General features: G+C 43.3%; 1 protein-coding gene across 1 annotated transcript in view; it reads left to right on the top strand.

The window, feature by feature from the left end:
- LOC121278839 (chondroitin sulfate proteoglycan 5-like) overlaps nt 1–13,645 on the top strand; it is an 83,517-nt gene extending 69,872 nt beyond the window's left edge. Inside the window, exons 4-5 of the mRNA XM_041189296.1 lie at nt 874–1,027; nt 13,490–13,645. Of these exons, the coding sequence (XP_041045230.1) occupies nt 874–1,027; nt 13,490–13,645 (310 nt within the window). The remainder of the gene's footprint in view (nt 1–873; nt 1,028–13,489) is intronic.
- Nucleotides 13,646–13,979: the final 334 nt, after the last annotated feature.

Raw genomic sequence — 13,979 nt, 5'->3', positions numbered from 1 at the left:
CACCATCCTGCCTCTGCCCCAATTAAGTCTGGGGTGGGAAGGCTTGTGAGCAGTCTTCCCGCCTCCCCCCCCCCCACCACCCCCAACCAATTGAGGTGCTGAAGTGGGCAATTAATGCCCACTGAAGGGCCTCATTCCACTGCTGCTGGTATTCAAGCAGCGATGGGTGGGCCACATGCCGTGCGGAGATTCCATAAAGCAAAACCCTGTTGGGTTTGCTTGTGAGCTCCTGGGTGGGGGCAGGGAGCCCTCATTATCAGGCATAGTGCCTGATTGGGGAACCTGGCAATGGGAGGAGGGCAGCTGCTGAAAACCATTCCCCTGCCCCCTGGTGCCGACCAGCTTCCCCTCTGCTCTCCTGCAGCCCCTGCCTGTGAGCCCCATCCTGCTGCCACTCATCTGTGGCTTGGGTCCCTCGCTGATACTGGGCCTTGGGCGGGTGTATTGCCAGCAGTTGCCACCACTCCCACTGGCACAGCCTGCAATAGACAGCTATCAGCCTCTGATTGCACAGCATCTTTCAAGGAGAGGGGTTTGCTTGATCCTGTGGAAGGTCCGTCGCTGACCAGGTGGCACTTAATACAGCAGACCTTCCCCAATCCCGCCAGTGGGTAAGACCCACCCCCCCCCCCCCCCCCCCCCCCCCCCGGCCCCCGCCATCTCTCGCCTAATGAATTGAAAGATTAAAAACAAGTTTGAAGAACAAAGATTCGAATGAAAGGCAAAGAATTGCCGATTGATGGAATGCTTTGTGGGACTGCAATCATGCATTGAGGAGTTACAGGTGACTTACAGGTGAAATGTTATGTCTATCCTTCATGACACTTTGAATTAATATGATACATTAAATGAAACTTTCTACTTTTTTTTCAGCAAATACAGGCCTCAGCTGGAACAACACAATGACAATTTCTCTCTCTCCACCATTGCTGAAGGCTCCCAGGCAAATGTAAGAAAACTCTGCACCATTTCATCTAATGTTTTACCCCATGCCCATGTGTTGGTTTACTATGATATTATATGTCAGGTAATCTCTTGCATATTTTCTAAATGCCTGCATATCCCGCAGCTAGAAGAAAAGTCTACCTGCCGTCCGGAGCAAGTCTGATCTTACAGCAGAAAATTGCCCCTCTCTGACCACCTTTGGAAATTTGAGGATTTTTAAAGCAGCAACTCTGAGAAAAGGAACTCGCTTAAGTCAGTAAACAGTACTTGAATTGCAGGATAAGTTAGAAGGGGCAGTGGGCTGTGGAAATAGGTTCAAGGGTAAAGCTCTGTTGAAGTTGCTCTGCTCATCTGATTTTATTTTGGGAAAAGAGTTATGAAAGTGCAGAGCTTGCTGACGTGTGAAGTTTTTTTTCTTCTCAGGATGTGAGTATTACTGGCAAGGTCAACAGCTATTGCTCATCCTTGGTTGCCCAAAAAAGGTGGTAGTGAGCCACCTTCTGATACAACTGAATGAATGGCTCAACTTTTTCAGAACCAATCACATCAGTGTCTGACTGGCATTATATTTTGCTGAACTGGATAAGAATGGCTGGTTTCCTTCCCTAAAGGACATCAGTGAAGCTGTTGGGTTTTTATGACAATCTGGCAGAAGGAGGTCATTTGACCCATTGTCCAGCAAGCGTTTCCTTTTCAAGCACATATGCAATTCTCCTTCGCACATTACTACTAAATCTGCTTCCTCCATCCTTTCAGTGGATGGATTGCAGGGGATGGCGTGTGGTTGTGGAACAGATGTTGATGAAGGTCAAAAGCCTTTCTTCGAAAATTATTCCATTTTGAAGGCTTAGTTGCCTGTCAAGATTCTTTCAGGTCCCTGCCACAAATTTCCTGCTACAAATGCAAGTGTACTGCCAAAGACCTTTGCACATGGTCACCAGAAAGTGTCTAAAAATGGCCAGGTTTATCCCGCCCTGTCCCATTTTGTATCCTCAGCTGGCTACGGGCTGGCTCATTTGAGGAACATACTCTGCCAGAGGATGTAGAGTGGGTACCTATGCGGTGCTAAAAGCGTAATAAAATTTGGAGAGAAGTTGGTCATTTGCCTGCAGGTTTCAATCCAATAACACAGGAGACTGCAGTTAGACCAGTGTTCAGCAATGTCCACATTGACTCACCAATGCTTAATTATTATTTTGACCCATTAATACTTAATTATACTGGAATATGGTGGTCTAGTTCTTCTTAGGGAGTCCCTCGGGATTGAGGATGACTTTCTTCCACTCCAGTTCGGTCGGTTCGGAGATGGCTGATAAGTCCAATATGAAGTCTGCTGAGTCTGCCACATCCAGGAATACGGTGGTGCTTGAAGGGTCAGGCAGATGAGGTGTTTGGTGGTTTGTGAGCTCTCTCCGACAACTCGACTTTGCCTCTGTGTCCTTCTGTAGTCTCTCAATGTGATCGATGCCTGCCTGAATAAACCTCCATTTTGACCAGTCACAAGCCAGAGACTCCCATGCGTAGGTGAGGGTGTTTGATCTCTTAAGGGATGCTTTGAGGGCATCCCTAAAACATTTCTGTTGATCTCCTAGGAGTTTTCTGCTGCAACAGTGTTCTGAGTAGCAGTTGCTTCGGAAATCCAGTGTCAGGCAAATGAATGACCATGTTCCTCCCAGTGGAACTGACTTTAAGTGATAGGTGCCTCAATGCTGGGCATATTACCTTAGGAGAGGATGCTGCCATCAAAATGCCTTTCCTGCCACGAAATTGGGAGGATCTTGTGAAGGCACCACTGGTAGTACTTCTCCAGTATTTTGAGGTGGCTGATTTCGGTTGTCCAAGTCTCCAAAGCATATAGGAATGTTGGGATCACTATTGCCTTGAAAACCATGGCTTTAGTCTAGTGGTGATGCGAAGGAACTAGCAGCTCAGTTAAAAGTTCAAATCTCACAATGGAAACTTGTGGAATTGGATCATAAGAAACAGGAGCAGGAGTAAGGCATTTGGCCCATCGAGCCTACTCCACCATTCAATATGATGATGCTGTTCTGATTGTGGCCTTAACGACACTTTCTTGCCTGTCCCCCATGATCCTTGACTCCCTTGCCAATTAAAAATCTGTCCAACTCAGCCTTGAATATATTCAATGACACAGCCTCCACTGCTCGTTGGGGAAGAGAATTCGAAATACTAGCAGCCCTCTGAGAGAAGAAATTCTTCTTCACCTCCATCTTAAATGGGAGATCCCTATCTTTAAACTGTAGTCCCTAGTTCTAGATTCCCCACAAGAGGAAATATCCCCTCAACACCTACCCTGTTTAAGCTCCCTCAGAATTTTATATGTTTCAATAAGATCATCTTTCATTCTTCTAAACTACAATGAGCCTAGGCTTATAATTGGTGAGCTTACAAAAAAATGATCCTGAAAGCTTCTGTTTGTTGTAAAAAGAACACAACTGGTTGATTCTGTTCTTCATGAAAGGAAACCTGCGACACTTATGTACATGTGATTCCAGTCCTACACTATATGGTTGACTTTTAATGTCCCTGGGGTCACGGGTGATGGGTAATAAATGTGACCTCACCAATGTCACCCTTATCCTGAGGACAAATTAGAAAAAGTATGCACCATCTAGTTCAATAATGAGCTAAGTAGTCGAGAAGGTCTTAGGTACAAATGCCTAATTCATATTGAGCAGAAGAATCCCAATTGGGGTAATGGAGATGATGCTGCAATTTGCTCAGTACCCCATGGCTAGGGAAGGAAACACATTTCACCAAAGTACTCACTTTTGATCTGTGATCCCCTCCTCCCCATCCAAAGTATATGTTTGCTGATGTTGGGTGAGTACAGAATTTGGTTTGGCTCCCTCCATGATTGAATGGTCAGTCAACACTCAATCTAAATGGAGAATTATCACACAGGACTGTCCAGGAACAATCAGAGAGTTAAGGGAGAGAGAGAAAAAAATCTGATCTCCCAAAAAGCAGACTTCTGAGTTTGATGAGCAGATATTCATCTTTCAGTGGTCAGTGTCACACCTTAAAACCAACTGATTTTGACCTAGACAATATAGCAGCTTCAAACCTGGTGAAATGATTTTAATTGATCTGTGTTTGTCATTCTCGAATAGAGCAGAATGCTCATTGAATGTTAAATACTTCTAAAATTGCAGTACATTAAAATTTGACAGATACCTTACACATTTCTAGTGGACTGATAATAAGATTTGTTTGTTCACCTTGTCCTGTAGTCATATAAACAGATTAGTTGCTGTTACAGTCCAGATAAACACATATCTCAATCCAAATCCCACCTTGCTTAGGACACCCACCGGAGAGAATCCCAATGCAATAAACCCTTCCCCATTCACTCCCATTGTCTAGAATCAGAATATGTTAAATCCCTTCCCATTTAACACCTACTGGGGAAAAAAACCCTTCCGACCCACTCTACAACAAAGATACGAACAAGGAGCAGGAGTAGGCCAGTCAGCTCCTTGAGCCTGCTCTGCCATTTAATAAGATCATAGCTGATCTGATAGTAACATCAAATCTGCATCCCACCTACCTCCTATAACCCATCACCCCGCGCACCCCCCCCCCCAACCTTGCTTACCAAGAATCTATCCACCCCTGCCTTAAAAATATTCAAAGACTTTGTTTCCATTGCCTTTTCAGGAAGAGAATTCCAAAGACTCTCAACCCTCTAACAGAAAAAATTTTGCCTTATCCCCGTTTTAAATGGGCAACCCCTTATTTTTAAACAGTGGCCCTGAGTTCTAGATCCTCCCACAAGAGGAAATATCCTCTCTACATCCACCCTGTCAAGACCCCTCAGGATCCTATATGTTTCAGTCAAGTTGCCTCTTACTCTTCTAAATTCCAGCGGATACAAGCCTAGTCTGTCCAACCTTTCCTCATAAGACAACCCACCCATTCCACGTATTAGTCTGGTAAACCTTCTCTGCTTCCAACACATTTACATCCTCCCTTAAATAAGGTGACCCAATACTGCACACAGTACTCCAGATGTGATCTCACTAGTGCACTGTATAAATGAAGCATAACCTTTTTATTTTTATATTAAATACTCCTTGCAATAAATTATCACATTCTATTAGCTTTCCTAATTACTTGCTGTACCTGCACACTAGCCTTTTGCGATTCATGCACTAAGACACCTAGATCCCTCTGCATCGGAGCTCTGCAGTTTCTCACCATTTAAATAATATTCCTCTCTTTTTTTCTCCCTGCCAAAATGGACAATTTCACATATTCCCACATTATACTTCATTTGCCAGATCTTTGCCCACTCACTTAACCTATCTTTATCTTTCTGTAGCCTCCTTATGTCCTCTTTACAAGTTACTTTCCTTCATATCTTTGTGTCATCAGGAAATTTGGCAACCATCCCATCCATCCCTTCATCCAAGTAATTTATATAAATTGTAAACAGTTGAGGCCCCAGCACTGAAGGCACACCATTAGTTACATCTTGCCAACCTGGAAAAGACCCATTTATACCTACTCTCTGCTTCCTGTTAGCCAACCAATCTTCTATTCTATGCCATTATTTTACCCCCATCCCATGAGCTTTTATCTTCCGCAATAACCTTTGATGTGGCATTTTATCAAATACCTTCAGGAAATCTAAGTACAGAACAACCACCAGTTCCCCTTTATCCACAGCACATATTACTTCCTCAAAGAACTCCAAAAAGTTGGTTAAACACGATTTCCCTTTCACAAAATCATGTTGACTCTACCTGATTACCTTGAATTTATCCAAGTGCCCTGCTATAGCTTCTTTAGTAATAGCTTCCAACATTTTCCCCATGGCAGATGTTAAGCTAACTGGCTTGTAGTTTCTGATTGTTTTTAAAGCCAATGGAACAAACCGCTTCACTCCTGCTGTCCATGAAACATCATTGAACTAACTCCTCTCATCTAATCCAATTTTATAGAATCTCAATGGAGCAAACCCCTTCCCATTTACTCCCATTGTCTAGATTCACAATGGAACAAACCTCTTCCCATTCACCCTCATTGCATGAACTCTCAACAGAACCATCTCCTTCCCAATTCTATTCATTGAATAAAAGCTTAATTGACTAACCTCTTCCCTTTCACTCCCATTGCGTGAAATTCCAAAGTGCAGGCCTATATCCCACTGACTTTGGGTACTTGGAATCCTAGTAGAACAATTCCCTTCCCTTTTCTACTGTACAGAATATGAAGCCCCTTGGGAAGTGAGAGATGCATTTATCAGGGTTTGACCATACTGCTTTAATCTAGAGAACCCAACTGAGTAGTGGCATCATTGGACATCGCATCCCCATGAGGTGGTCCCACTTTCACCATCATGTCAAGATTTCAAGCCTGAAACGTAAAGATTGGTGATCAGTTGGGGATATGATTCTCGTGTTCATTCTCTTTGCTTAATTATCCTACGGCTTTTAAAATATAGAACTTCATTCTTAAAGGGATATTTTCTACATGCAGGCGCATTTGGGCAGAGCATGTTTTGTTTAGGAAGGAATAATAATCAGGAAAAAAAATCAACAAGCACAGTAGAGCCATTATGGAGTTGTGAAGGGCAGGTCGTGCTTGACTAATCTAACTGAATTTTTTGAAAAGTAACAGAGAAGGTTGATGAAGGGGATGAGGTGAATGTTATTGATATGGATATTAAGATAGTGTTCGACAAAGTACCACATAAAAGACTGGTCAATGAAATTGAGGCTCATAGAATAGGAGGGTCAGTGCCTAATTGGATAAAAAAATTACACATAAAAAGGACAAAAAACAGTGGGTCATAGAAAATGGTTATTTTTTAGACTGGAGGATGGTAGGCAGCAGTGTTCTCCAAGGGTCAATGTTCAGACTCCAGCTTTTTTGCTATATATGAATGACTTGGATCTTGGAATACAGGGTAGCATTTCAAAATTTGCTGATATTACCAAACTTGGAGGAACGGCAAACAGTGAGGATGAAACAAATTGCCTGCAACAGGATATAGATAGGCTAGCAGAATGAACAGGCAAATTGCAGATGGAATTTAGTACAGAGGTGTGAATAATGTATTTTGCCAGAAGGAATATTGACAGGCAATATCGGCTTAATGGCACAGTTCTAAAGAGTGGGCAGCAACAAAGTGACTTGAGGGTACATGTGCATCAATCTTTGAAAGTGACAGAACACTTTGAGAGGGTGGTTAGCAAAGCATATGGGATCTTGGGGCAAAAGTTTATGACAATTATTGGACACTGAAGGTTCACTTCCTGTCTGGCCACAATTTTTCGGCCAGCGGGAGGAGTTCAGGGATGGGGGAATGCCTGGCAGATTTCCCTGCTCGGGCTCAAGTGAGAAATGATGGGGAGCACACCTCCATCACTGGCCCCCTTTCCAGACTATGCACCCCCCAAGGTCTATTCCCCCCAATCCCCTGGTTGGTCCCTCTTTGCCGGGCCTTGCTATCACAACCCACAAATGCCTCTCCCCTCACCTCTCAGGCTTTCACTCCTGTTCCCACCATGAAACCCCACACCTAACTGGTCCAATCAGATGCTTGACAGGTCTCCATGGCGGGACTTTCTCCCGAGTGAGGACAGAAGTCCCACCTCCTGCCAATTAATGCTCTTTGTTAAATGGCTGCAAAGCAACTGGGATCGGCAGGCTGTGTTGCACCCAAACTCTTCAGGTTACAGGCTGGGAAACTCCTCCATTCAAAAAATCCTACCCTTGTGCTTCATAAATAGAGGAATTGAGTACAAAAGCAGGGAAGTTATGCTGCGCATTTAAAAACCTCTGGTTAGGAACTAATTAGACTATTGCATCCAGTTTTGGTCACCACACTTTAGGAAAGAAATAATGCTCTTTGAGAGGGCACAGAAGAGATTTACCAGAATGGTTCTAGGGATGCGGGATTTTAGTTCCAGCTTTTAGTTGGAAAAGCTGGGTTTGTTCTCCTTGGAGCAAAGGAGATTGAGGGGGAGATTTGATTAAAGTGTACAAGCTTAGGACAGGTTTGGAAAAATAGACAGGAAAAAACTGTTCCCATTAGTACATGGACGTGGGGAGACAGATTTAAGGTTTTTGGTAAGAGATGCAGGGAGATTGTGAGGAGAATCTTTTTATGTAGCGAGTGGTAATAACCAGGAACTCGCCGCCCATGAGAGTGGTGGAAGCAGAAACAATCAACGATTTCAAAAGAAATCATTGGCTACGGGGATCTAGCAGGGGAGGCGGACTGACTGGATTGTTCCATGGAGAGCCGGCATGGGCTTGATGGGCCAAGTGGCCTCCTGTGCTATAAATGACTTTATACTCTAAGAAGAGCTAGACAATGTTAGGTGAAATGAGACATTGAAGCATTTGACATGATTTACATAGTTGAGTAATGCACTTGAAAATAACGTTGCCATCATCCAGAAATTCTAGTGATGGAGAAAAATTAGGACTGTTTTGTGGAAAAGTGAAGGTTAAAGGCCAGGTAATAGAGACTTTAACTTACTTAAGGTTTCAGATGGATAAATAGTGAAAGTTTGTTTCTAATGGTTGGTGAATCAGTAACAAGAATAGCAAAACAACAAAGAAGGAGGTGAGAAGAAATATTTTTGTAGTGAGAGCTAGTAGAACATGGAGAGGGTCATTTTAACTTTTGACAGTGTAACCTGGTGATATCTAATCAGCCAGCTGTTATACATCTCCACTAATTTCCACTTCAATTGAATGGCTTACATTAGGAGGTTATTGAGCTTTATCATTTAAAAGGGAGCTAGAGAAGGATTTCAAAAGGAAGAACATAACAAATTACGAGGTATAGGCAGGAAAAATGGATTAGAGCAGACAGCTGAAGTTGAAGAGTCAACACTGGAGTGGTAGGCTGAATGGCCTCCTGTGCTTAATTTCAACAATGCTATGAACTGGCATTAAAAGCTCTTCCCCAATGCTTTGGCTTGAAGAGAATATTTCTTCAGTAATTGCTCATTGTGGTTTGAAATGTTTTTCACTGATGTTTCTAGAAAGCTGCAGGTAATACTGTCAGCGATGATATCAAGACACAGCACATGCTTCCATGTTGATCGATTTACTTTCACTGAAATTGTTACGATCCCAACTGATGTTATTACTGGACAAGTCAGATCCCAGAATAGAACCTGGCTTGATAGATATTAATATTTTGTTTTTTTAAACCGTGGAGGGTACTTACTGAAACAGATTTACAGAAGTCTGCTGTTGACTTTTTAAACATTAAAAAATTATTAAACAAGAAGCATTAACTATATTACAGACAACAAAAAGGTTGGAAAGTTTTTAACACAGACACCAAGAATAAAATGATTCAAACTCATGCTATCTCTTTTATTCCAGCAATACCTTTATAGACCCAATACTCCAGTGAAGAGGTATCACTATTTCCACACCAAAGGGTAGAGCTGGTTCAGTTGCAAAGAGGTTTCTTTTCCAGAAAACATCTGAACTTTCACTAGATGTCCTTCCACAATTGGTATCTCCTTGAGATATCCAGAAAACTCACTCTAATTCACTAATACTTAAACTTTACACATGAGTTCCTTAACAGTCTAGCATCATTTTCAGCTAGAGAGTGAGTCTTAGACTTTTCTGTATTCACTCTGCGGTATATACATACCAACTGAAACTAAAAACTGCTTTTCTTGTTCCTCCCTGTATCTCTGTGGGTCTCTCTCTTTGATACCCTGTTGCTAGGCAACAGCACAGTTTTTTTTCTGCTTTGTTTTTTGTATTCCCTAAACTACTAACCCTTTGGTAACCCATCTCTTCACTTCAAAAGTCCTAAAACCCCATTAAAAATGCATGTATAAAAACAGGGCCTGGGCTTCTGACTGCATTTCACAGAAAAACTCTTCACTGACACCAAACCCAGGTTTCACCTTTCTTAACACTCGAATAAAAAATAAGTTAAACCTAAAGCTTTAGCTTGTTCCTAAAATACAAATATACATTACTTAAAACTATATCCAGTTCCTAACTAAATGACCACATATCCACTCTGAGATAAAAACAAAAAAACTGCGGATGCTGGAAATCCAAAACAAAAACAGAATTACCTGGAAAAACTCAGCAGGTCTGGCAGCATCGGCGGAGAAGAAAAGAGTTGACTTTTCGAGTCCTCATGACCCTTCGACAGAACTTGAGTTCGAGTCCAGGAAAGAGCTGAAATATAAGCTGGTTTAAGGTGTGTGTGTGGGGGGCGGAGAGATAGAGAGACAGAGAGGTGGAGGGGGTTGGTGTGGTTGTAGCGACAAACAAGCAGTGATAGAAGCAGATCATCAAAAGATGTCAACAACAATAGTACAATAGGACACATAGGTGTTAAAGTTAAAGTTGGTGATATTATCTAAACGAATGTGCTAATTAAGAATGGATGGTAGGGCACTCAAGGTATAGCTCTAGTGGGTTTTTTTTTATATAATGGAAATAGGTGGGAAAAGGAAAATCTTTATAATTTATTGGGAAAAAAAAAGAAGGGGGAAACAGAAAGGGGGTGGGGATGGGGGAGGGGACTCACGACCTAAAGTTGTTGAATTCAATATTCAGTCCGGAAGGCTGTAAAGTCCCTAGTCGGAAGATGAGGTGTTGTTCCTCCAGTTTGCGTTGGGCTTCACTGGAACAATGCAGCAAGCCAAGGACAGACATGTGGGCAAGAGAGCAGGGTGGAGTGTTAAAATGGCAAATTCTCCCCTTGTCCAGTCCCTTCCCACCTACATCCGTGATTCCTCTGACACCTTACGTCACATCAACAATTTCCAGTTCCCTGGCCCCTACCGCTTCCTCTTCACCATGGACGTCCAATCCCTCTACACCTCCATCCCCCACCAGGATGGTCTGAGGGCCCTTAGCTTCTTCCTCGAACAGAGGCCCGAACAATCCCCATCCACCACTACTCTCCTCCGTCTGGCTGAAATTGTTCTCACGCTGAACAATTTCTCCTTCAACTCCTCTCACTTCCTCCAAATAAAAGGTGTGGCTATGGGTACCCGCATGGGCCCCAGCTATGCCTGTCTCTTTATGGGGTATGTGGAACATTCCTTGTTGCAGTCCTACTCCGGCCCCCTTCCACAACTCTTTCTCCGGTACATCGATGATTATTTCGGTGCTGCTTCATGCTCTCGTCAGGACTTGGAAAAATTTATTAATTTTGCTTCCAATCTCCACCCCTCCATCATTTTCATGTGGTCCATCTCTGACACTTCCCTTCCCTTCCTTGACCTCTCTGTCTCAATCTCTGGTGATAGACTATCCACCAATATCCATTACAAACCCACCGACACCCACAGCTATCTCGACTACAGCTCCTCACACCCCACTTCCTGTAAGGACTCCATCCCATTCTCTCAGTTCCTTCGCCTCCGTCGCATCTGTTCCGATGATGCTACATTCAAAAACAGTTCCTCTGACATGTCCTCCTTCTTCCTTAACCGAGGTTTTCCACCCACGGTCGTTGACAGGGCCCTCAACCGTGTCCGGCCCATCTCCCGCGCATCCGCCCTCACTCCTTCTCCTCCCTCCCAGAAACATGATAGGGTCCCCCTTGTCCTCACTTATCACCCCACCAGCCTCCGCATTCAAAGGATCATCCTCTGCCATTTCCGCCAACTCCAGCATGATGCCACTACCAAACACATCTTCCCTTCACCCCCCTTATCGGCATTCCGTAGGGATCGCTCCCTCCGGGACACCCTGGTCCACTCCTCCATCACCCCCTACTCCTCAACCCCCTCCTATGGCACAACCCCTTGCCCACGCAAAAGATGCAACACCTGCCCCTTCATTTCCTCTCTCCTCACCGTCCAAGGACCCAAACACTCCTTTCAAGTGAAGCAGCATTTCACTTGCATTTCCCCCAACTTAGTCTACTGCATTCGTTGCTCCCAATGTGGTCTCCTCTACATTGGAGAGACCAAACGTAAACTGGGCGACCGCTTTGCAGAACACCTGCGGTCTGTCCGCAAGAATGACCCAAACCTCCCTGTCGCTTGCCATTTTAACACTCCACCCTGCTCTCTTGCCCACATGTCTGTCCTTGGCTTGCTGCATTGTTCCAGTGAAGCCCAACGCAAACTGGAGGAACAACACCTCATCTTCCGACTAGGGACTTTACAGCCTTCCGGACTGAATATTGAATTCAACAACTTTAGGTCGTGAGTCCCCTCCCCCATCCCCACCCCCTTTCTGTTTCCCCCTTCTTTTTTTTTTTCCCAATAAATTATAAAGATTTTCCTTTTCCCACCTATTTCCATTATATAAAAAAAACCCACTAGAGCTATACCTTGAGTGCCCTACCATCCATTCTTAATTAGCACATTCGTTTAGATAATATCACCAACTTTAACTTTAACACCTATGTGTCCTATTGTACTATTGTTGTTGACATCTTTTGATGATCTGCTTCTATCACTGCTTGTTTGTCGCTACAACCACACCAACCCCCTCAACCTCTCTGTCTCTCTATCTCTCCGCCCCCCACACACACACCTTAAACCAGCTTATATTTCAGCTCTTTCCTGGACTCGAACTCAAGTTCTGTCGAAGGGTCATGAGGACTCGAAACGTCAACTCTTTTCTTCTCCGCCGATGCTGCCAGACCTGCTGAGTTTTTCCAGGTAATTCCACTCTGAGAGCTAGCAGATGTTGTTCTGTGCTCTTCATCACCTTGTGTGTGATTTGTGTGGTGCTCCCTGTACATGCACTTGACTGTTTCTCAGTCACAGATCAGAGGGTGAGTGTGCTGAGGCAAAATGGACAACTCCAGTTTTGATTCCGATGTGCTGATAACTGAATCTCAGTTAGGTCAATGGTCTGGTGTTGAGCAATATGATGGAACCTGGGGTTAGGCAGGGTTTCTATTCCTGATCACTAGTACTAACTTTTCCCAATCACCATCCCATATTATCACTATTGATGTGAATCCAACTCCTCACACGGTCACTTAGTAACCTATTCCCCAGCACTGTGTTACCAACTGTATCTGTACTGATGTTAATCCAGCTTCCTTGCACTGCCACTCAGTTATCCAATCACTTGAGGTCAATGGTCCAATTGTTTTCAGTTAATCATTAAGAATGGCTGTAACGCTACATTGACTATTAAACCTGTTGGACCCCCATAAAAAGTGTTCACTTTCCATCTTGGATTATGAATTGCCTAAATGTGCTGTGACTGGAAGCTGATGTTTCTCATTCTCAAACCCGATCTGAGGGAAAGCTTTGATTCTGTATCACTCCCAGGATCAGCATATCCTTTTCTTACCTTTTCTTCTCTTTTCTTCTTTCCTGTGTGTGCGTCTCTCTGTGTGTATGTGTGTCTGTATCCATGTGTGCGTTTGTTTGTGTGAGTCTGTGTTTTCGTGTGTGTGTTTGTGTGTTTATATGTGTTTGTGTGTCTATCTGTATACGTGTATCCATGTATGTTTGTGTGTGTGTGTATATCCATTTGTTGTGTGCGTGCGTGCGTGATTGTGGGGTTTATTTTTGTTTTGCAACAATTCTATCTCCAGGATGATGCAAACGGACAAAATAAAACTCAAGATTCAATAAAAACTTGCCCGAAAGACGGAGACTCACTAAACGTGCAAAACAACTGGACGCCAAAACACGACAACAAAGACAGCGCGAGTGCTGAGGCAAACTCGCTACAGAACAACATGATGTAAACCAATTGCAAAAGTGTACATTTTTTAAAAAAAATTACAATTTTCCCCCTGCCTTATGAAACGCTTAGCATGCTTTGATGTATTTTATATAAATATATATAAAGAGAAATAATTACGAGAAATCCTTTGTTATTTGTTTGACAAAAAAGACAGAAAACAGCAAAAAAATCTTCCCTTCCTCAATTTGAATTGTGATCCCAGCAACCCTCGCTTTGATTGACCATTTATTGCAGTTTGATGGAGTGAAATATGTTTGCTGCTGAGTTTTGTACTTAGCCTCTCCGGCTATATTTTTCTCTCCCTTGTGGATTTTTCGTTTTGACCTGAGAATCAG

The sequence above is a fragment of the Carcharodon carcharias genome, chromosome 6 (genome assembly GCF_017639515.1).
Source record: "Carcharodon carcharias isolate sCarCar2 chromosome 6, sCarCar2.pri, whole genome shotgun sequence".
NCBI lineage: Eukaryota > Metazoa > Chordata > Chondrichthyes > Lamniformes > Lamnidae > Carcharodon > Carcharodon carcharias.
This window is presented reverse-complemented; position numbering and strand designations above follow the sequence as displayed.